Genomic DNA, 23967 nt, shown 5'->3' on the forward strand with positions numbered 1-23967 from the left:
TGGAATCAGTATACTTAGTATCATAACCAAATCACTATTCTGTGTTCAACGCCCATCCATCCATACCTTCGTAAATAAGCAAGTACCAAGTACCTAGATCTCTATCTATCTACACGTCATGCATGCATGGGTGGTGCGTGTATGTATGTATGTATGTATGTATAATGAATGATAGATAGGTCATGTATGCACGTATTGGTTAACTATGAACTTTTAGTCAGCTAGATGAATTGGAATTGGGGGTTGGGGTATGGGTATGGGTATGGGTGTTTTGAGAATATCTATTTACTTACGCATGTTTGGAAAGATACTGGATCAATGGATGGATGAACGTGAAACGATCTAATACCCTGAAACCAAGGGCATGGAAATTAACTACTTTGTTAACTCCCTAGTTACTACCAACGACGGCATCCCCAGGGGATTAATTAAGAGAGAAAGCCAAGCCAAGCCAAGCCAAGCCAAGCCAAGCCATGCAAGCAGGCTAATCCTATTGCTATTCCCTAGCCAACAACCAACCAACAATATACAATATGCCGCATGTTTACAAGCAAGAAAGGACAGACAGGCTAAAAGCGGAGCGGAGGGGGATATGAAGGGATGTATGTATGTCTTGCGGAAGGCTGTATGTGAGATGTATTTGCAACGCGCATAATAGAGGGAGGAGGAGCGGGCGTGGGGAGGATATCAAAAACCAGGTCAATGGAAGATGAGGAGGATGATGATGAGGAAGATGAGGAGGATGATGATGAGGATGATGATGATGATGATGATCAAGATGAAGATGAAGATGATATATGGTAATGATGATATATGTATGATATGATATGATATGGAACAGACATGGAAAGAAGTATGAGGGAGAAGAAGAAGAAGAACCAAGGATACCAATCTCTCACCGTCTCAACCGGAAAAGAGGAACAAGCGTCAGCACCGCTGGCGATGATTGAACAGAAACAACCTCAAGTTGCTGGGGGATGATGCTTCGGTGGGAGAAAACCGAAATGAAGCTTGAATGCAATGCGCAGGACAGGACAAATGCTGGGAGGGACCGGGGGAGGGGCTTGAATTAAGGAAAGACGTGATCATGTCGGGTGATGTGATGATACTGATGATGATGATGATAATGATGATGAAACATTCCCAACTCCATGATTCCGATAAGGATAGACAGTGCTGCAAACAAAAATGAATGTCGTCATGATCACAGTTCGTATGCTTTTGACATCCGGGTCAACCAAGGGCCAGCCAATGGTAAGCATCAAAGGAGAGACCGTTATATGCGATCGTATTAAGGGTTGAGCAATCCGTCCGACAGGCGCATGAATCGTCGCCGAGATCCAGTCGCTGCATGCAGGCACTCTACTCGTTCCAGTCCCACACCTGCTTTACGAAGTTGGCCATGTTGACCTTTTTGCTTTTCATGTCCAGCATCCAGGGATGATCCAGCATCCGCCAGGGGGTCGCTCTTCGTGGGGGTTCCTTTTCCAGACTACAGACAGGTTAGCATCCCGAAAGTCCAGGTGGCGCATTGTACATACCAGCACTCGATGAAGTATTTGAAGTTCTCGGACCACCGAATGCCGTGTCCCGGCTCGTCTTTCAACTTGGGGATCGGTTGGCGCACAATATAGGTCAAGAGGTCGATCAAGCCGGCGCGAGGCTGCATTTCGGTGCCATCGGCCGGGAAGGGGAAGCGGTGCTGGGCGACTTCGAGCAGGGTCACACCGAGGGACCACACGTCGGACGTGATGGTGTATGATTGGCCGGTGATTCGTTCAGGGGCCATGTAGTACGATGTGCCGATGAACGTATTGGCATCGCCTTTGGTGCCGAACTCTCCACTGACGCCAAAATCACAGAGCTTGACCTGGCCGTTGCGGCAGAGAAGAATATTCGAAGGTTTGATGTCTGCGGCGAGTGAGTAAAGCGACTCCGGAAGCAGGGAATGGGACTGACCTCGGTGGATGATCTTCCTGCTGTGCAGGTAGGTCAATCCGTTCAAGACGCCCTCGGCGACTTTGCCCAACACCTTCTCTCCTGTACGGCCTCCGAGCTTCTTGACCTCCTTGTAAATGCTGTCCAAGCTGCCACCCTCGCAAAACTCCATGGCGATGGAGATGGTCCCCGTCGACTTGTCCATAAACGCACCGTAGTAGCGACAGATGTGCTCTGAGGCGCAGTCTTTATTAAAGTTGAGTTCTCGAACGATCTGCTTCTTCACATCGGGGTTGGGGTCTGTCGTGATAATCTAGACCAGTCTTAGCACCACTCGGGACTGGAAAAAAAGAATCCAACTCACCTTCAACGCAAACACCGTTCTCCCCTCCTTCAGCTTGCACCGGGTGACAGCCCCTCCGGCGCCCTCACCCAGACTGCCCAGCTCGACGATCTTGCCCTGCTCACTGGCCGCCAGCCAGCCTTCATCATCCAAATCATCCACATCCAGGGGCCTGCCCTTCTCCAGACTCAACTTGTCCAAATCCGGGATCAGGTTGTTGACACTGGTCTCCCGGTCCATCTGCACACCCCCCTCCCGGTCGGAATAGACGGAACTGATCGCAGACGAGGGATCGGGCGTGCTGCCGTGGGGTTGTCGCAGGCCCATGGCGAACGAGAGGGCGGAGTAGTTGGAAGACGAAGCGGAGGCGGGGCCGCTGGCCTTGCCGTCCAAATGGGTGAAGCTGCCGGATCGCGAGTGTTCGTTGGGTTCGTTCAGGCCGGTAGTCGCCAACGGGGGTGGCGCGGGTCGGGTCTTTGCTTGGGGCACATTTGAACTGCTCCCCATGGGGGTTGCAAGGCGCAGTTGAGGAAGCGCCGGGCGTTTTGCCGGGCGCTGCAGCTGAGGGACCTGGGGGATTTGAGGGGCCTGCGAAACCTGCGAGACCTGCGGGACCTGCGGGACCTGCGGGACATGCGAGACCTCCGGAGGGGGGACGGCGGCAGGAACGCCATTCCCTGTGACGGGACGAACGTTGGGCGATGGGGGAATTCCCAAAGTGAGTTTGGGAGGACCTCGACCATTGCGATTGCCAGGTACGGGCGGCTTGAGGAGGGGGACTGGCGAGGGTGACGACATTGCGAGATTGTTTTGCCTCTCACCCGGCAAAAACAACTCGTTGGGATCTGCCAAGGTAGCCAGATCGGCGGTCTTTGGGGGGGACACTTTGAAAGAGTGAGGGGGGGGGGTTGGGGGGGGGTTGAAATAAAGGAGGAGGGGAGGGGGAGAGAGGAGACGGCGAGGTTGGCGACCGATGAGGAGGTGATGAGAAGTGGAAGTGGTGGTGGTGGTGAGGTGGTCGGAACAAAGAGGGCCGTGGGGTTAATGGACTAGTTCGAGTGGCTAGGCGGCGGTTGGCTGACAAGAGGGGTCGAGTTTGGAGTCAGACAGATAGCGAGAGAGAGAGAGAGAGAGAGATAGAGAGAGGGAGGGAATAGGAAAGAGAAGTAACAGGAAGAATCGCATCCACAGCAGAAAGACGGAATTCAGCACGAAGCGAATGATTGATCCCCGTCGATGGTGGGAGGGAGGAGGACGAAGAAGGAAGAAGAGGGAGAGGAGAGAAGAAGAAGAAGAAGAGGGAGAGAGACCGTTTTGTCAGTTTGGCGGGTGGAAAGGAAAGAAACTCCACCTACTGACTTGACTGGCCACTCCCACGATGGATCACGAATCAACTAGACTCCTTCAGTGCTAATCAGTGCTAATCAATGCTAATCAATGCTAATCAATGCTCACTACCAACATGACAGACAGACATCTGCGCAGTTAAATAGAATTCGCGTCAAGCATCCCAGGGCCGGCTCCGCACCGTCATCGATCGGATGGAGGTGGTGGAACCGGCCTGTTTCAAATGGCGCCTAAAACGAGTTCTGCTTGCGAAGGGAGGATTATTTTGGGCTGCTCGGCTGCTATTCTATTCTTGACAGCGGCTCCATCCTGCTGTCATCGCTCGGAGGACTTCCTGATTGATTCCCCCGGAGACTACAGTATCTACTGACTGTGTATGTGTATGAATTCCCATTCAATTCATTCTACGACTCGGATGAGGGGGTTTCGTTGGCGGCCTGAAGCCCCAACAAGGATGTACCACCAGCATGGAGGAATTGACTAATTACTAATGACTGCGTATCTCTGGTACCTCTGGGCACTCTCCTAAGTCCTAATAGAGCAGCAGCAGCAGCACTACTATAGCTAGTTGTGTGTTTTACATCATCACGGATATTGCTCAGCTCCACTCCCGTATGCACCGAACGGTGCTCGTCCAGCGTCTTTTGTCTTACACTATAATCAATAATAATAATAATAGAAAAAAAAATCCATGAGTACTTATGATGGATGGAATCCATTCATGTATCCATCTATTTGGTATATACATCGGACATCAAGCTAGATGACACGTGCCATTCTCAGCCTTGTCGACGCCCACAGACCGGATGATCCCCCCGACAGTCTAACACAGTCTTGTCAACTATCTATCTAGTACTTACTTACTTGAGCTTGACATTATCCACTCCCTCCTTAACGAATCTTTCTTTCTTTCTTCTTTTTTCCCTCTCCCTCGATCCTGCCCCACCCGGGATTAAAATAGCAGCAGCCGCGCAGGAACAGCCCTCCTCTCCCTCCTTGCACCGCCATCCCGACGGGGCCACCGCCAACCACCAGGCCCATAATCAAGCTGACACGGACCGGACCCGGTTCTCTAAAGAAAGCAACGTAACTAGGTGTCTAGCATTAGATAATAGCGTACCGATGGGGAGGAAGGAGGCACAGTCCCCAGGGCCCAAGGGTTCTCATCACCCATCATCCCATCGGCATCGGCATCGTCGGTCGCCTCCAACTTTTAGCGAGACCCTCGGGCCATGCGATGATCTCACCAGGGACTAGATACTGACAGGCAGACTGTCTGATTATCATTGCTAATGACGGAAGATTGCAACTGCCGATGACGATGATGTTACTGATGCTCTGCGCCGAGCGATGCCCTGATTCTTATTCTTGTCATGCATAAACCCACTCCAATCATGGTGCGTGGGAGGATCCCGTAGACGCGCGGCATGGGCGATCGTCGCTTGGACAAGCCCTCTCTCTCCCCCCCTCTCTCCCCACTGGTACTACTGCTCGATCATCCGGATACTTGCTGGATAAGTTGGGGGGGGGGGGGAGGCTGTTGGATGGTTGGTGCAACTGGCAGACAGGCCGGCTGAGGAGTCTGTTAGAGTACGGGCCTCCACTAAAATTGTCGTTGGACACAGCCGGCACAGCCATCAAACAAACCGGAGGATTACAGTCGTCAGATGCTTATCCACAATCCACCACATGCTCACAATACCAATGCTTTTCAGCTCCAGCAGCTCCAGCAGCTCCAGCAGACCCTGAAAGGCCCGGCCAAAGCTTCCACTGCAGGACCCCATCCAAGCTGACCAGTGACCTGGGGAAACAAACAAACCGCAAGTGTAGTCTGACTTTGCGGTGGCAACCTGGGACTTTTTGTACTCACTCTTACTACGGACTCTCATCACTCCATACAAACCAAAGTCTTCCCTCCCCTGATGATCGGTGGGACTCGAACAAACTCAATTCACCCACCGTTCGCACAATATTGACATTTCACCCCCAAATCATCATCACAGGGATGGTTCCCTGGTGTTTGTTTGTGCCTCGAGCCGACAGTTCGACACACACCCTGTGATCGTACCCAACCCCTGACCCATCTCCAGTCTCTACATCGCACTCTATACCACACAGACTAACTACAGTGGCATCGGTAGTTCTATCTATAGCCGCATCTACTATAGTTCCTCCCCTTCAACCCCAAACCCTGATTTCCCTAACGGACGAACCAAACACCACCCATCCCATCCTAGCCAAGTCCATGTCCAAGCCAGAGCAATCAGGAAGATACTATATCCCCGGGAGTTATTCATAGCGCTTGTACGTCTCCTCAAGATAAACTACCCAACTACTCCGTACCACTAGACCACATCAATCACTAAACGACAGCAACTATCGATTCGAACTATTATCCCCCCCCCCCCCCCCCCCCCAATCCCCCCTAACGAGGATAACCATCATCCGAGCGTTACCTAGGTGCCTACCTAAACCCTGACAGATCCCCCTCCCCTATTTTCTTAGTGGCCCTAAAAAAAGAAACCCGGCAGTACTACTAGATACAGTACTATGATTATCTACGGTTATGAGGATTTTAGTTGTGTCTGTTCCTGACTAGAGACTCGACTCCCCGAACCGAACCACACCACGGCAGTAGTACGGACGGAGTACCGTGGGAGAGCCGTGGATACGATCATCAACTATTGCAATGGCAGGCCACCGGCGGCCGATGGATAATAATAATATTAATAGAAAGAAGAGGGTTTCGATAGTTTGGGGGAAGGGTCTTTCTTGTCTGTTTATTCTCGTCTCTCACGAGCTAACTAGATATCGATTCATTGCCATCTTGGATAGATGGGTAGTGAAAGTACTCCGTACTACCCTCAAGTCTCTGTGTGTATGTCACTTGGCAAACACCGTGACAATCACAGGTAGATCAACATCTATGCACATAGAGTCTACTCGAAGATCTATACTGTAGATAGTTGTTGACTTTCCCCCCCCTCTCTGTATTCAGTTCGGTACTTGAACGAACCCTCGACATTACACACTACGTATCTACTGTGTATGTATGTACACACTACACCAGATCATCGCGATCGATCGCACCATTACCCAATGAAACCCGATCATCACGTCAATCAAGACCACCCTTCAAATTCGTCAAGGGTTGACGCAGACGCAGACGCAGACGCAGGCCATCCCTCCCTCCCTCTCTCCCTCCTGCCGCCACCACCACCCAGCCGCAGCCGCACACGTCCTCCCTCCCGAACAGTTTCCACTTTCCAGTTTCCACTTTCCACAGCAGTGTAAACAATCCACACTAAACCAAACCAGTTAGTCGCAGCAGTCCCCACCAAGCTTTGATTAAGCAATCAATGACTGCGACCGTGGCGTCGAGCGAGACCTGTCTCAGCAAATGAAACCCGATGGATCCTGCGTCTCCGTAGGTAAGTACTATGTACTATGGACAGGGAAGAATTATTTGCAGCAGCCGACTCTGACCGACCGACCAGACACTAGAAAAATAATCTGACCAGACCAACTTTATGAACGTTCGCGCGGGCAGGGAGGCGGTCTGAGTGTCGTGGCGTCGGATGGTACCTGAATCTGGATGAATGGATGTCTTACTCTAGGTACTAAGGTATACTTACTATGCTGGATTGGTGTTTAGTAGATAGTAGTGAGGTAGTGTGATAGTAGAGGGATGAGCTGGGCTGTTTTGGAGGTTTGAAACTCGGGTTGGGGAGGAGAGAAGGAAGTACTCCGTAAGTAAGTAAGTAATGTATTTACAACGATGCAGGAGACATGCGCGCGCGGGGGATAAAGACTCAACAACGATGACAACGGCCAAGACGCAATCAATTCCGCTGACGAATCCTCGAGAAACAATCTCACTGACCAACCGCTGACCAGCAGTACTCCGTATATTTATTTATTTATTACCTTCATTCTTCTTCGATTAGGCAAATCCTACTACTCTACGTAAGTAGGTAAGTAACGGAATAAACAATCCAAATGGCGAATAATCATCATCATCGCAACACTCCAACACCACAACAGACTCTCAGACAGGGGCCGAAGGTGGGGCTATCTACACCACAACTCGCCCACCGCAATTCCAGCAAATAATCCAGTCATTGGGCCAAAAGCGGGGAGGGCGACGAGGAGCCACCGCGGGATGGCGGCGGCGGCGATGATGAGTGGCCGGCGGGCGTCAGGAACAGCCTGGGGCCCCACCGGGGCGGGGCCGTGATTGGGCAGAAGAGCAAGACCTGAAACAAGAGTCTAAGTTGGCATTCAACGTCCCTGTGGCTCAGTAATTGAGCGGTTTCGTGTTGTGCCGGGTGTTTCCCCCCCCCCCCCCCCCTCCTGAATGTGATTTTTGTGATGCATTTAGTACTTTAGTGGATGTGGAAGTGTACCTAGTAAGTGTAAGGTACAGTACTTAGGTGTAAGGCACCGCTCCTTCTGCCCCGATTCTCTCATCTAATCTTACTGCCTGTATTGGTCCATACATCGTTCCAGACTCTAGACTCCAGCTCCAGTTCCAGTTGCAGTTCCAGCTCATCGGATGCAGGTACGGGATGGAGTTCATGCTGCAACTACTGTATAGTATCTGGTGCTAGTTAGTAGCGTAGTAGTTGTACCTGAATCAGTAGCAGCTCGGGTAAACCTAAACCTCTTGTCTAACCTGTGAACCGTGGACCATGACGGAGGGGATGGGCAAACCTCCAGCACTCCAGGTTCCCTCCTGACCCAGAGAACCCGGCCAAAAAAAGCAAACGCGCGACCGATCAACAGGCGGGCCACAGCTTTTCAGGGCCAGAGGGCCAAAGAGGGCCAAAGAGGGCCAAGGCGTGAGGACGAAACTAGTCCCCGAACCAGTTGGGACTAGCCGGGCTCGCGACGGGCGTGTTGACCAACCACGACGGGCAGCCCACGAGGGCCCCAAAGCCAGTTACAGGCCGACCACTCCAGCCCACCCGCGCGTGCAGGCGCCCTTCTCCCCTTTTCGTCCCTGAGCCGATCTCCAGGTTAATCTCCCGGCTGATACAAAGGCCCCCCCGTTCCCCCCCTCCCTCCTCGCCTCTTTCTTTGGTTCTCTTGTTCTCTTTATTCAAGTCCGACTTCTTTGCCTGCTTGAAGCATCCCTTGACCTCGGTCAGCCATTCTTTTAAAACACAAAGCCAAAGCCCCCAACTATCCACACTCTCTTTAAACCTATCTCCCCGAACGCATCCCCCTGTGTTTCAGATATCATCAAATATATAAAATCTCGACCTTGACGGTTCAATTTTTACACTCCAAACTCCCAACCAGCCAACTACCCACACACATACATTCAAGATGCGTTTCTCTACTGCCACCATCGCTCTCTTCGCCAGCCTCGTTGCTGCCATCCCCGGCGAGGTTGAGACCCTCTACTCCACCGAGGACGTGACCATCGTCTCCTGCGCCCCCACCGTCACCAACTGCCCCGGTACCCTGCACGCCACCTCCACCCCCGAGGCCGTTGCTGCCACTACCACCGCGGCCGTCGCTGTCACCACCGGTGGTGCCGAGGGTGTCTCCCCCGTCTCCGAGTCCAGCTCCTCCGCCATCCCCGAGGGTGCTTCCGCTGTGACCGGCTCCCCCGTCCCTGAGGGTGCCTCCGCTGTGACCGGCTCCTCCCCTGCCGGTGGTGCTGGTGCCGCTCCCTCCAGCGTCCCCTCCGGCGCTGCTGCCGTCGGCTCTGGCTCTGGCTCTGGCTCTGGCTCCGGCTCCGGCGCTGGCTCTGCCCCCTCCGTGACCGTCATCTCCTACACCACCTGTGTGCCCACCGTCATTGTGTCCACCAGCACCATCGGCGCTGGCTCCGCTGGCTCCTCCGGCTCCCCCGCCGGTGTCGGTGCCATTGGCTCCGGTTCCCCCGCTGGCGGCAAGCCCGCCAAGTCCTCCTCCCCTGTCATCCCTAGCGGTGCCGCCGCCTGGGGCAGCGGCTACCCCAGCGGCAGTGCTACGTGAGTCCTCCATCCCTCACCAAACCAAACCAGTATAAACTGCTAACAAATAAACCACAGTCCCTCTGCCTCCGCTGCCCTCTACACCGGTGCCGCCAGCACTCTGAACGGCAACGGCTTCGTCTACGCCGGTGCCTTCGCCGGTGCCGCCGCCTACTTCCTGGCTTAGATTCCCCCTTCTTGTCAATAGTAGATAGCCCCGGGACAACTCGTGGGTCCGACCACCACCTTCACCACCTCCCCCCCCCCAATCGCGGGGGCGTTGGGGGAGGAGGAAGTCGCGACGCACGGTTGCGCCCTTGTGTGAATATAATGCAGATGACAGATGCAGATCAGCAGAGGTGTCGGGGGCCGGGGGTGTTTGGTCCATGTCCAATGTCCATATTTTTTTAGTTGCGGCTTTATTCTATATTATTTTGGCTTTGTGTTTTTTTTTATATCTTGGGAGAGAAATCCGATTCCGATTCGTTGAAACTTTTTCTTATCATGATTATTATATCCATTTATTCAGGTTTTTTTTTTTTTAATATTCTTCATGTATTGTATTATTTTTCTGAAAGGGTTCTTTCTTTCTTTCTTTCTTTCTGTCTTTGCTCTGGTGATCTACGGAGTATATAGATTAGATAGTTATGGAAGGAGGGGTTGGAGGCGTGGTTGATGGGTGCAGTGCGTGCGTGTGTGTGGGCTGTGAAACAGCACAGCAATGCATCATACATAGCACAGCGCAGCAGCACTCTTAGTTTTGGTGGCTTATCTTTGATACCATGCTATTAATATGACAACCCATGACTGTGGTCGCTCTCATGTAGTGATCGATTGACTGTTGGAGCTGTCAGCTGTAAGTATATATGTATTAACAGAGCGTTTCTTTATGATAACTGTTCCGTTCGGGAGAGTTGACATCCATCTTCCATGAATGTCTATCTATCTGTCTATCAGTCCGTCTGTCCGCCTGCCCATCTGCCATCAAATCCAGAGGAGCCCGAGGCTGAGCCTGTAGAATAACTACCGGCCGTGCACCAACAAAGTCCAGACGGACATGCGGGTGGGACATAGCTAAGTCGCATCCACCCGATCTCGATAGTCGGTAGTCTAGTCTAGTCTAGTCTATCTAGTCTAGTCGACACGATTCGATTCGATACAGATCGATCGCGTTTGCATTGCATTGCACTGCACCGCTCAGCCCTTCAGGCCCTCAGTCCCATAATCGAGTACGCTGTACCAGCTAGTGTCACAGACACAGGCCCATCTAGGACCGTCACAAGTCCATATTCACACCACGCCCACAGACCAAGTGTTAGTGAGCAAGCAAGTTAGTAAGTTAGTAAGTGTAAGCAAAAAGGCTGAACTCGGGGGAATCGGGGCCATCAGGGCCATCGGGGGCTGAATCTGGGGAAAAGCAGCCAGCCAGCCAGCCAGCCAGCCAGTAGACCAGACCAGCATTGAGTGAACAGACAGGCCGGGCAAAGCAAAGCAAAGCAAAGCAAGGCGAGGCGAGGCGAGGCGAGGCGAGGCAGCTAAAATGTGGGATGGGATGGGGGATGGGAGATGGGAGATGGGGGCCAGTCGCGTATATGTTTCATGATCCATGCGCGTGCATGATCCCTTTCATCTATCGGCGACCGGGTAGGGGCCCGATGCGATGATGCGATGATTTGGTGATGCGACGGATGGCGATGCGGTGGGGGGTTTTTGCTCCGGGTTGGTTTGGTTTGGATTATTTCTGGTCTGGTCTGGCTGCTTCTGGTCTGGTCTGGTGTGGTGGTGGTTGTTGTTGTTGTTGTTGTTATGGATTGGATTTAGGGGTCTCGATCGTGGGTGTATACCCATGGTACAGTAGCTTAGAGACGGACAACTGCTGGGCTGGTATTGCAACTTACAACTTTGTACCCTGCAACGCCCCTCGCTTAGTATCGGGGAGGTGACTGAGTGGCGGTTTCAGAGTTGGGGACTTGGGGTTGTTGGGGGTGTAACTGTAACACTGACACTGACACTGATGGGATGGTGCTGGTGGTGACTGTCAGCCCTACTGTGCGCTAAGAGCCTAAGACAATGGGCGAGGGGGCGATTCTGGAAGGGTTCCATGATCCTGGATGGGGAGGGAAGATGAACTATAAATGGGGTTCATCGAACTTTGGATCTGGGTTGGGGTGGCTGTGTTGGGGGTGGTTATTGTAGTTGTAGATGTGGATGTACGGAGTAGATGTGGTAGAGATGTGGATGTTGTGTGGTTCTGGTGGACGGACAAGTCCGATGCACACGTGCGGTGTTGTTGTTGTTGTTGTTGTTTGCCTCCTGCTTCTCTTCATCGCAACTCTCCCTCCACACAACCACTTCCTCCACAGAATCATCACAACGGAGAAATATCCCTCGAATAAAAGGAGGTTGGGATCTCTGCCCCCCTGACCAGGCATCCAGAAAATTAAAAAAAAAAAAAAAAAAAAAAAAGCTCGGACAACAAAGGATGTGGCAGTGTTGAATTTCCAACTTCACTCGGAATCCTTCCACCAACGAACCAAACCAAAGCGGCATGCTCGTCGTGTTGCAGCCTCCACTCTGGAGCCACCGATCTCATCCCGACCCAAAGAACTCCCCGAATTTCGCGGCTGCGTCTAGCATCGTCTCCACGACGACTGCCATCGCGAGTCAAGCCAATTCCAAAAATGACAGCCCGATTCAACTGCTGCTGCTACTGCTGCTACTGCTGCTGCTGCCTGGACCCCAAATCCTTCCGTCTGCTGCCCGGGCTCATCCCGAACACCAGGGGGATCGAACTATTGACCCCCCCCCCGGTGATCCTCCCCATGTCTCAATCACGGCGGAGGCAGAACCGCAGGCATGAACCGACCGATGGCCCTGTCAGTCTGGCACTAGATACATCCTGGCCACCAACCCAAAGCCAATCAGCCGGCAATTCCGAAAAGCTTTGCCAACTGCCAACAGAGCCGGATGGGCGATCCTTCCGCCGGTGCTAGCTGGTACGATGGAGCCGGGGCATGATGAACCCACCACTGCAAGGCGCAAGGCAGCTCGCTGTCGGTGAGTTTGTTTTGGTTGTGCGATGTCGTCTGTTGGGTTACTTGACTCGTATCGGACGTGTTCCTTTGTTGCGCTGCCCGTCAAAGAGAGACTCGCCGCGGCCGTGCACTGCAAAAACAACACCACCCTGTTCCATTGTTGCAGCACCGCCTCCATGCAACATCTATTAATTGCTCCATCGTCGTCCCGTCAGGGCACAGAGGTTCCTCATAACCTGCTTGTCTTCCCGTTCATGTCGACTTGTCATCCTTCATCGTCGGATCTACTGCCTTTGCATCATCCTGTCGGTCGGTGTCGAGGACTCCATAGTCTGCCGTCTTGCCCTTGTCTGATCTACACCACCTCTCCTTGAAGCTCCACCCCCAGTGTCCTCTGTCGTCATGGATCTTTCCTCCCTGGAGGGCCCGCCCATCGCGGACTCTCGCTTCACCATCCCGTCATGGCCGCCGAACATGGGCATCCCCAGCATCCATCTCGACACCCCAACCAGCCCAGTAACTGCGGCTGGTCGTCCTCCGCGCCCAAGGTCCACGGACGGCATCTCCATGCACAAGTGTCTGTACTCATACACGCCCGCAGAGGAAGAATCCCGTCTCTGCCACCGATGCCACTGCCTCCAAACACCAAGCGCATCAACCCCTGTCCGTGACAGCCAACCACGCGCATCATCCCTCTCCCCAACCCTCAACATCCCCCCTCCCCCTCCGCCCTCCACCCTCCCGTATCACCCCTACCGAAGCCGAAGCGTCTCAGACCTCACCCTCCACCAACCCACCAGCCCTATGCTGAGCACAACTACCACGACCGTCACCACGACCACCCAGACGGTGCGCACCACCACGACGCAAGAAAACCGGCTCGTGTGGCTCGAGTCCGAGAAGCTCTGGTTCATGAAGCCCCTCCCGTCGGATTCCAGCCCCTTGTCGCTCCTCACCCCCGACTACGAGACGGCCCCCGACCCCACCCCGAATGCCCGGGACCGCGCGACCACCCACAGCGCCTCCGCCTCCTTCCGCGGCGAATTCGAGCTGTCCCTGGACATCCCCCGCCGTACGAGCGTCACATCTACGACCGGCCGCTGCCTCCCCTACCGGTCGAGGAGGAGCGGAGTGGGGGACTGCACGGATCCAGATGGGGGGCTGTGGCCAGGAGAAGGGCCAACCGGGCCGTGACGGGTTGATTTCGACCAATAACCTGCATTGAATTTTGGATTTAATATGGAAATATGCCTTGTCGGTGCGGATGCGGAGTCACAGGGCAATCACACCACAAGGCTGACCCAAAAGTACAGGGGGGAGAGGAGGGGAAAAAGGAGGGATGGGGGTGGCCATACCAACCCAACTCATCTCATCAGCTGCTGGCTGGCTGGTTGCATCGCATGCATAAAATTAAGCGATTTTTCTAATTCAACCCGATACAAAGCGATTGGATGACGGATATACACGGGGAGTGTGTGCGCATGAGGGAGCGAGGGAGCGAGGGAGTGTGTAGTGCTAGTCATAGTGTTTTTTTCCTCTTCTTGGTTAGCTTTTTTTTTTTTTTTTTTTTTTTTTTTATCTGTATAATATTCCCCCCCATTGTGGGTTTCCTTTTTGTTTCTATATTTTAGAGTGTTTTGCTTGAGATACCCATTTAGCTAGATACCTATAGATGTTGTCTTGTTGTTGCTCTTATTACTTTATCCCCTACCATAATATTCCGGGCTGGTATCGTCTGTAGGCTGTAGGCTGTAGGCTGTAGGCTGTAGGCTGCTTTTTATACCCCTGAAGCTAGTGGTTTCTTTTTATATTAGCAATACGAGGCCCCTGGATCTGTTCGTGTAACTATCTCTTTCTGCTCCTGCTCCTGCTCCTGCTCCTGCTCCTGTTCCTTTTTTTATTTAGGTACGGCCTAGGGATGTATGTATGTCCCAGTCCTATCTAATCCAATCCATTCCAAACCCCAATCCCAGCTAAGCTAAGCTAAGCTAAGCCAAGCTAAGATAATCTAGTATCTATCCACCTAAACGTTGGACTCTTATTGTCGCTGATATGTCTAAGGCTGTACACCCTCTAGACCTATATCCCCCCCAAATATTGCATATCTCAAAATTACCTACCTATATATACATACTCCCCAAGCAATGCACCCCCCAAAACAATACAATATCTACACCCGAGCCAGAAAATACCCATACATAGGTGAATCAGATAGAGACCATCCAAAGGGAGGACCCACCTGTCCGACTGACCGTTAACCCCATCAACTTCTGTCTCTTGTTCTTTTCTATCTCTGTTGTCTATCTATCTTTTCCAATTCTCTTATTTATTCTTCTCGCCTATCTTTCTTTCACGCCTTTCTTGATACTTCTTTGAAATAGCTTTTAAACTTTGTTTTTATTCTTCTTTCTATCTTTCTCTTTTATTTCTCTTTTCTATATCTCTCCACTTGCAGTGTTTATCTAACCAACTGGCAGTTTCTGACTTCAAGTATCTGATTGCTCAATTTAGATCTGAATATACCACTGGATCGGATTATATATCAGCTGTATATAATAAGAATAATATTATTACTGAAACTGTTACCGAGCACGTGGCCGAGCTATTAACGGCCAATCCTCCCAGCGAGGACACGATAATAGGCGATCGCGAAGAAGTATCATTGAATGCTCTCTTAGATATAAACAACCTCGAAATCACCGCTCTGGAAAATACTGTGACAAAAGACCTTAATATTCTAGAATAACTGTCCGGTGGAAGGCTCTGATGCTTGACTCGCAGATACTGATTAAAAGACAGAGATAGAGTGTACCCGAGATTATACAAAGAAGAAAGTCATCATCGGCGTGGTCGGAAGCACTGGCGCAGGCAAATCGTCGCTTATCAATATTATTATTAATAAGAAGAATATTCTGCCGACAGACTGCATGCGTGCGTCTACAGCTGTGATCACTGAGATTTTATACCACAATAAAGAGTCAAGATTCAAAGCCGAAGTCAAGTTCATCAAAGACAAAAAATAACAGCGCGAACTTGCTATTCTGTTCTCAGAGCTCCGTGAGCATCAAGACGAAGTGACACGGAGTGAAATCCCCAAAGACTCAGATGCTGAGGTAGCCCTAGACAAAACCAGGGCTGTCTACCCTGATATGACCGCACAGGATATTCCGCACACGCGCATGAGAGAATTATTGAGCAACTAGCGGGTCACCGAGCTCCTCGGCAAGACTTTGGGCTTCGATGAGAACGATCCCAAGGTCTTCTCGGGCGAAATTGAAATCGTATATCGATAGCAAGGGCAAGAAGGGCCGGCCCAAGAAGTCTGCCAAGATATAAGTATAAAGCCCCCGAAACATCTTCAGAGCTGGATCTCCCAGATTAGAGCATCGGACTCTGGCCCCTTGTGCGCGTGATTTATATCTACACCAAGACTCCAGCTCTTATAACTGATGCAGTTTTGATTAATCTGCCGGATATGTTCGATTCAAATACAGCGCGGGTGGCCGTGGCCGAGAACTATATAAGATAGTATTCTGCGCACTGGATCATGACACCCATCAACCATGCTGTCGACGACAAAGTCGCACGGGACCTGCTGGGGAAGAACTACAAGCTGCAGATAAATATAGATTATGTATTCAATAATATAATATTCATTTATACAAAAACCGAGACATTGCCCCGACAGAGATTGTGCAATCTCTTGCCCTCGACCTGCCGGCGATGAATAAACTGCAAGACTTCCCGGCCCGAATAAAGCTACTAAAAGACAAAATACAGATGCTGAAGAAGTCAAAGCATGAGATTACAATTAATATAGAAGATCTTGAAGAACAGATTGAGAATTTGAAAGTCTGTCTGACTGGCGAAGAATTCAATTGCGATGTGTTTAAGATAATTATATCTTATAAGAGAAAAAAGTTATCTGATATAGAACTGTTGTGCTGAGGCTTCTGTTATATTCAGGCGGGGAGATACAGAAGAAAATAGCAAGAAACTTTCAGAGATTAAAAGACTTAAGAATTAATTTCAACACCTAAAAGCGCAGCGAAAAAATAAACAGGCCGAGCAAAGAGCAGTTAATATACAGATCAAGAGCAAGAATATAAAGCTACAGCAGCTGGAACAAGCAAAGAAAGATATTGAGCACGCTATTCTGAGATCCTGCATAGAAGCGAGAAATAAGTTCTTCAAGCACCAGATCAAACACGACTTTGCAATCAAAGTCCAATGCATGGACCAGGAGATCAAAGGGGACAATAACGGCACCCAGACATAAACTGAATATATACTAGTCCGGGACTACAACAAACTTGAGAGGAATCTGTCTGTGTTCTGCGTGTCAACGCAGGCCTATCAAGGTCTTCGAGGTCACGCTGAGATAGCAAAAGTCTGTGGATTTTCGCAGCTAGAGAAAACAGAAATCCTGCTGCTCTAGTATCATTGCCTCAAACTCACAGAGAAGGCAAGAGTTGAATCGGCTCGGCGGTTCTTGACATATTAAAATCAGCTTGTACAATCATCTATGGGCCCGGCAGACAGCGATATCTCTGAGCAAAAGCAGAAGGAAATTGAAGCCGACTTTGAGAAGGCCGTGGGAAAGCTGGATAGGGTATGTCCCTTTCTTAGATTCTCTTCGCATTGATGTTGATATTGACCTCCCAGACGATGACTGTTCTCGAAACTAGCTTTATCAAGAGCCTGCAAATGGTGTACCAGCAGAACATCGTCAGCAAACTCGGTAAGTCCCCTAGACTTAATGTCCATAGGCGAAGCTGATGGCCCAGACCGTGCTCGGAACAAAGGCATGACGGAATTTCCAGGGATTTTTCCGAGTGCAATACACCCGGATGGGCAGGTGGTCTAAGATATAATACCTATCAGGCGATCTGTCGTCACCGTGGAGTATATCTTACTAGAGAAAGTTCTTTACAATGGCATCACAGACAAAGCTGACACTCAAGCGAGAATTGGAATCAAAGCTTGGAAGCGAGCTCACCGCGCAGCTTCTGACCACCAGAATTATTAACCTTTGCATAGAGCTATACCAATACTCGACCTGATTGCCGTCAGCTGGGAAAAGTACGTTGCCATCGCGCCTGCCATTTAGGATAACCGCTCTTTCCAATTTGCGGAAGACTCTTCCCGATTACATGCTAGCACATCATGCCATTATAGTGTTCGAAGCGGGTGTGTGTCAACCATGGGTCATCACCACACTTGATATAGTTTTAGAAGACTACAATAACCATGCCGTCATCTAAGACTTCTTCCGGCGGATCTAAGAAGCGTGGTAAAAAAAAAAAAAGACAAGTTCTACATGACACTTCGCATGCCCATCCTCATTAGAATAACCAAAGCACATCCTCCGCTCACTCTGACACCAATGATACAGGATACGTTGCTGTTATAGCTCGAAAGCTTCTGGGTGGAAGCAACGAGGAAATTCTTGATCAAACACAGTCGCAAATTAAACAGGCGTTAGATACAGACAACATCTGGGTGGAAAGTTTCAGGACCGGGACAGTTTCGTTGAACATGACTGGGTTTGACTATGCATCTGCGCTGGACAGGTATAATAGACTGGAAGATCGGCTTGCACGAATTGAAGAGAAAATCGAAGACCTGCGAGCGACGAATACCCAATACGCGAAGTCATTTGAGCGACTGAACGACCGGCTTACAGAGATGTCTGACTGCCCGGACATCCGGGAACGGTTCATAGCCGTTCACAAACGAAACCGAGGCACAGCAACGCCAGACGATTTGCTGAAAATTTCGGTTGGAAACAAGGCTGCCCATGGTGGAAACATCGAAGCTGACGCCCAACTCTACGGTGCGGGCAAAAGGAAAGATTATGAGGCTTTTGAAGAACTCTATGGTGTGCATCCTAGTATCGTCTCCGAGAAAATCAGTAAGTATACGCAAACATGTCTATGGTTAAAAGTGCTAATTTTCATTAGCGTGCGTGATATTACGTCATCGGTCACATGACTCAACAGCCGCCCCTAGCTAGTTGAATCTATCAACCTTCTGCTCCCTTGCATCCTTCGTACAATAACGAAGATCATCCGGGATACGAAGGCGGAGATACAGTTGCAACATCTACCGGAGGGCACGCTGCGTGTGGAACCGGAGGTGGGAGCGCAGACCTAAGTAGATAGGATGAAGTCGATCACCTCCTCGTTGATAAATCCACTTGGACATGAGCTTTGTTACAGCACCCTAGGTGATTAATAGCCTACTTACAGAATATGAAGAACTAGGTGGAAATCAGCTAACTTACATAGTAGTAGTATCTATAGGAAGGCGATACAGGCACACCAGGATTGCTATACACACACCCTTTTACTACTACGCCTTCCTGATTAGGAGTATCACCCCACCGCTTTTATTATAAGTATTGCCCGCCTGCCTGCCTGCCTGCCTGCCTGCGTGTAGAAATTCAACCTGCCTACGCGTATCAACCTACAAAGAACAGATGCAGGCCATACAGGGCCGCAGAGGGCAGTTACTAGTAGGAACTAACCTCAGGCACTACTAGCATAATATATAATTACTAACTACTTATCATAAAGTTATACACGCTATACTTATTTACGTTAGTCTGTTCAAGACACTAAGCCTGTTAAGGCAATAAGGGGTCAGCCGAACTAGGGGGTGTGAGCAGAGCAGCGCCCTGTAATTATGCCACTTCTATACAGGAGAGATTATAATATAAATAATTTAATGCCTCGAGATCCGGTATCCGGCCCCTGGGATGATTTTAATTTTAAACTAAATTATCTTCTATTCCAGATCCGACTCAGCTAATTTCTTCCTCTTAGGGAAGTCTAATTATATATGTTTTTCTAAGGCGTTGTTATAGTCAGTCTCTTACAGACTCTCCGATACCTCGGGCCCTCCAGCATGATGATATATCTCGGCGTTTAGACCCTCTCCCCGCAGGGGCACGCCGGTGAGTCGACGACCTTGATCCTGTGGAGGAAGTGGTTCAGGGCAGTTGACTTACATATAAGTTGTAGAAATTCGCCAGCAAGACCCAGTAGCCCACATGACCCACCTACAATATCTACGACACATCCCAAAGTACCATGCAAGTAAGGAAGTAGGGGGGTTGGAGCCATGGGGAGAGCGGAGCAATGCAAGGCAGAAGAGCCACGCGGAAGAAAGAGTCATCGAGAAGGCAGAAGCCACAAGCCAGAAAGCCCGAAGCCAGTTAAGGTTGGGTTGGAATCGACGGTTGACGTGGAAGGACGGTCCAGGCACAGACCTGATGGCGGCCCCAGCTTAACTACCTCTTAGGTACTCTTAGGGCCGAAGAACGGCACCATGTCGATAAGAGCAAGGAGCCGGAGCCACCTGCCACCTGCCACGGGCAACGGGCAACGCAAGACGCAAGTCGCAACGGGCAGTGGAGAGAGCTAGTGAGAGGATTGTCAAGCTGCGTCAACGGAGAGGAGCTAAAAGCGCGGATTGGAGGGGATTCATTGGCAGCGCGACTGTTGCTGTTGGCAACTCGCATGATCGATGGGATTCGACGAGCAGCAGGCACGCTAGTCGGGGGATGGCGACCGACCAGCCTCCGAATTTTCGAGCGACTGGAAGCGTCTCGATGGATGGAGAGGGAAACTATTTAATATTAGTAGCTTGAGCCTTGACGGATGGATGTCTGCTTCGGTTTGAACTCTTTTGCACTCTTCTTTTCTGCTGTTCTCTCTCGGATTGTGGATTGTGTTTTGAGTATCGCAGGCTGACCGGAGGGCAGTTGCGGATTGCAGGATTGCAGTAACGCAGTATCAGTATCAGTATCTGTATCTGCAGGAGCGAGTGGGCGACCTGGAATTGCAGTGTTGAGAGAGAGGAGAGGACACGGTTACTAAAGTGAAGGCGACTGGAGAGAGAGACTTTTGATCTGACGGAGACAAGCAGAGACGACCCCAGGCAGACAGGCACCAAGGCACGTCTCCAGGCCGCCAGGTGTCCAGGTGTCCAGGCCCCCAGGCAGCCCATTCCACCGCCTTCGCCGGCCTTCGATCGACGGGGCCAATCAGCGGCGATGGGGCTCCCGCATCTTTTCTCTCGTCACAAATCCAATTCCTCCAAATCCTCCTCCAAGTCCCAATCCGTCCATCCTTCTTCTCCCTCTCCCTCCTCGCCTCCGACCACCAATCCCCCCCCCTACTCACGCACAGTCGACCCTCCCCCGACTCGCTCGACCCCCTCTCGTCCCCCTCCCCCCCCTCTCCGGGCGAAGACCGTGCATTCGTCTTCCTCTCGCCACCATCCTCCCCCTCCTCCAGTGACTCCTCTCTCTCACCAAGCCTCGGATTCACTCCCCCAACGCCCTTCTATCCCTCGCAAGCCGACTCGCCCGACGCACAGTCGGTCTACATCCATCCCCTCCAAGTCGGCCTCCGTCCGAGCGAAGCCGCCGCCCTTACCGCGCTCCGCTTCGTCGCTGTCCGCTGTCCACCACCGGTACTCGCACGACCCCAACTTCCACCCCCTCAACCTCCACCCCGACGAACTCCGTCGTCTCTCCGCTATGGCTGCTGCCCGCGATGATCTCCGCAGCTCGATGGACGTCGACATGAACGACCCGCGCCTGAGCTCGCCGCCCCCGACCAACGGCGTCAACGGCACCCACACCGAGAAGAGTCCCACGCCGCCCCCTCACCGGTCCAATGGGAACACCGCCGAGGCCGACTCCTTCAAGTTGGCCGGCAACAAGTTTTTCAAGGATGGCAACTACACCCGTGCCATCGAAGAATTCAACAAGGGTAGGTTCTTCGCCCCTCGCCCGGGGACGTCCGTCGCAGTATAGTAACGCCCGCACAGCCCTCGAGATCTCCCCCAACTCCTCTGTCTACCTGTCGAACCGGGCGGCCGCGTACATGGCGGCCAACCAATATCTGGCGGCGCTGGAGGACTGTGAGCGGGCCAGAGAACTCGACCCCACCAACGCCAAGATCATGTACCGTCAGGCCCGTATCCTGACCAGCCTGGGCCGCCCCACTGAGGCCCTGGACGTGCTGTCCCGCATCGAGCCCCCGGCGTCCGCCACTGACCGGGCCTCCGCGGAGAAGATGCTCCGCTTCGTCACCCAGGCCGAGGAGGCGCTGTCCGGTGACCGGGGCGTGTCGATGGTGCTGTTCTGCTTGGACCAGGCGCGTCAGCTCCTGGGCCAGGGCGTCAAGGAGCCCCGCAAGTGGACTCTGATGAGCGCGGAGGCGCAGCTGAAGCTGGCCAACGACAACTCGTACGGCAAGGCACAGGACATCGCCATTGGTATGCTGCGCGAGAACAGCCAGGACCCCGACGCGCTGTTGATCCGGGCGCGGGCGTTCTACGGCATGGGCGACACGGACCAGGCGCTGAAGGTGCTGAAGATCTGCCTGGGGCTGGACCCGGACATGAAGACGGCGATCAAGCTGCTGCGGACGGTGCAGAAGCTGGTGCGCACCAAGGAAGAAGGTAACACGGCGTTCAAGGCCAAGGACTACCGCAAGGCGATCGACCTGTGGTCGCAGGCGCTGGCGGTGGACCCGAAGAACAAGGACATGAACGCCAAGATCCTGCAGAACCGGGCGCAGGCGTACATCAACCTGAAGGAGCACGACAGCGCGGTGGCGGACTGCACGGAAGCGCTGCGGCTGGACCCGGGCTACGTCAAGGCGCAGAAGATGCGGGCCAAGGCGCACGGCGGCGCGGGCAACTGGGAGGAAGCGGTGCGCGACTACAAGGCCGTGGCCGAGAGCAACCCCACGGAGAAGGGCATCCAGGAGGAGATCCGGCGGGCCGAGTTCGAGCTGAAGAAGGCGCAGCGCAAGGACTACTACAAGATCCTCGGGGTGTCCAAGGACGCGTCGGAGACGGACATCAAGAAGGCGTACCGCAAGCTGGCGATCAAGTACCACCCGGACAAGAACCGCGACGGCGAGGCGGGCGACGAGAAGTTCAAGGAGATCGGCGAGGCTTACGAGACGTTGATTGACAACCAGTGAGTCCCCTGAAGTTGAATCAGTATAAAACGACCTCGCTAACAGACCCAGGAAACGCGCTGCATATGACAACGGCGACGACCTCATGGACCCGGCCGACATGTTCTCGCACGGCGGCTTCGGCGGCATGGGAGGCATGGGCGGCATGGGTGGCATGGGCGGAATGGGCGGCATGGGCGGCACGCACATCAACATCGACCCCAGCGTGCTCTTCAACATGATGAACGGCGGTGGCGGTGGCGGGTTCGCGCACGCGGCCGGCGGCGGACAGCGCGGCGGATTCCCCGGCGGATTCCCCTTCTAGACAGACAAACAGACCGACAGCGTTGCATGAGAAAAAGTTGCTGCTTGGCTGGTTTGGTTGGTTGCATATGCGTTATTTGGCTGTGATTTCGATTCCGATTCCAACGACAGAATGACGCGATAGACTTTCTTTTCTTGTTCTTTCTTTTTTTTTTTTCTTGTGTTTTCCTTTCGTTCCGTCGGTCATAGACGGCGGCGTGTCTTATTGTCTCATTTGAGGATTGTATGACTGGCACGACCAGAGGCGTTATATACCTGGGATGAACACTTTTGTGGATGGTTGGTTGGTTGGGGTAATTGAATTTCTTATTAAGAGGTTCGGATGTATGTAGAGTAGAGTAGAGAGATGGGATGTGATCTATGCTATTGGTATAGTGGTCAATGGTAGCTGTCTTGGATGGGGCGTAACACCTCGATTGATTCATGCCATCCTGTTCTTCTAGCATAATCCCAGTATAGTATACCCTACCCACTAAGGTAAATCACATTGCCATCTCCATCCACAACATTCCAGATCTTACACTCTCATTCTCCCAATCTCCCGACACCTCGGGTACCAGATCAGATCAGATCAGAACCGATCCAGATCGCATCTGGCATCGGGAATGTTCTCCGGAATGAGCCCACCACAGCATTCCTTGCGCATTCAAAACCAGAATACTTAGATATCTAATAGTAAACCACCCCCACAGCAAACATTCCTCATTTCATACCCCCCCCTCGGCAATAACGAATGGAACCTTCCCGGCCGAGACCACTCAACCGATATGGATAGAGTTCCATACGCGATACGATCCATGGAAGTCATGATATCATGCGCCAGCAATGACGTCGGAACCGAATTTGCCCTCAACCATAATGGTCTGCGCCTTTTTTTTTTTTTTTTTTTTTTTTTTCGACGACAACCCTGGGCTCTGCTTCGTGTTCTCTAATCTTGACCCCGATAACAGACAAACAACCGTGTCTGGGCCCGGATTAGACAGACAGCACACAAAGACATACAACAACCATACAATATTATCTGTCAATCG

General features: G+C 52.0%; 6 protein-coding genes across 6 annotated transcripts; 5 read left to right on the forward strand and 1 right to left on the reverse strand.

Moving 5' to 3' along the window:
- Positions 1-118: 118 nt before the first annotated feature.
- Positions 119-1377, forward strand: BO70DRAFT_411443 (uncharacterized protein; the record flags this gene model as incomplete). Its single annotated transcript, XM_025547280.1, has 5 exons — positions 119-143; positions 176-184; positions 396-625; positions 661-800; positions 855-1377. The coding sequence occupies 5 exons, from the start codon at positions 119-121 to the stop codon at positions 979-981; spliced, it is 531 nt and encodes a 176-aa protein (XP_025397694.1). The 3' UTR covers positions 982-1377.
- On the reverse strand, positions 1234-3186 carry BO70DRAFT_388650 (Pkinase-domain-containing protein; the record flags this gene model as incomplete). The annotated part of the gene is made up of 5 exons (XM_025545999.1): positions 2303-3186; positions 1960-2251; positions 1542-1911; positions 1393-1492; positions 1234-1362 (listed from the first exon to the last, which is right to left on the reverse strand). Exons 1-5 carry the CDS (start codon positions 3077-3079, stop codon positions 1234-1236), a joined length of 1668 nt encoding a protein of 555 aa, XP_025397695.1. The 5' UTR covers positions 3080-3186.
- A 5660-nt stretch (positions 3187-8846) lies between these two features.
- On the forward strand, positions 8847-10070 carry BO70DRAFT_94797 (GPI anchored serine-rich protein). The gene is made up of 2 exons (XM_025548867.1): positions 8847-9612; positions 9673-10070. Exons 1-2 carry the CDS (start codon positions 8960-8962, stop codon positions 9779-9781), a joined length of 762 nt encoding a protein of 253 aa, XP_025397696.1. The 5' UTR covers positions 8847-8959; the 3' UTR covers positions 9782-10070.
- A 2607-nt stretch (positions 10071-12677) lies between these two features.
- On the forward strand, positions 12678-13831 carry BO70DRAFT_388652 (uncharacterized protein; the record flags this gene model as incomplete). The annotated part of the gene is made up of 2 exons (XM_025546000.1): positions 12678-13709; positions 13751-13831. Exons 1-2 carry the CDS (start codon positions 13032-13034, stop codon positions 13829-13831), a joined length of 759 nt encoding a protein of 252 aa, XP_025397697.1. The 5' UTR covers positions 12678-13031.
- Positions 13832-17154: 3323 nt separating this feature from the next.
- BO70DRAFT_354302 (uncharacterized protein) lies at positions 17155-19269 on the forward strand (the record flags this gene model as incomplete). The annotated part of the gene is made up of 5 exons (XM_025541858.1): positions 17155-17241; positions 17295-17370; positions 17703-17819; positions 18025-18543; positions 19208-19269. 5 exons carry the CDS (start codon positions 17155-17157, stop codon positions 19267-19269), a joined length of 861 nt encoding a protein of 286 aa, XP_025397698.1.
- A 1611-nt stretch (positions 19270-20880) lies between these two features.
- BO70DRAFT_318631 (DnaJ and TPR domain protein) lies at positions 20881-23097 on the forward strand. Its single transcript, XM_025540421.1, has 3 exons — positions 20881-21412; positions 21471-22632; positions 22685-23097. Exons 1-3 carry the CDS (start codon positions 21178-21180, stop codon positions 22935-22937), a joined length of 1650 nt encoding a protein of 549 aa, XP_025397699.1. The 5' UTR covers positions 20881-21177; the 3' UTR covers positions 22938-23097.
- Positions 23098-23967: the final 870 nt, after the last annotated feature.

The sequence above is a fragment of the Aspergillus heteromorphus genome (assembly GCF_003184545.1).
Source record: "Aspergillus heteromorphus CBS 117.55 chromosome Unknown BO70scaffold_20, whole genome shotgun sequence".
Taxonomy (NCBI): domain Eukaryota; kingdom Fungi; phylum Ascomycota; class Eurotiomycetes; order Eurotiales; family Aspergillaceae; genus Aspergillus; species Aspergillus heteromorphus.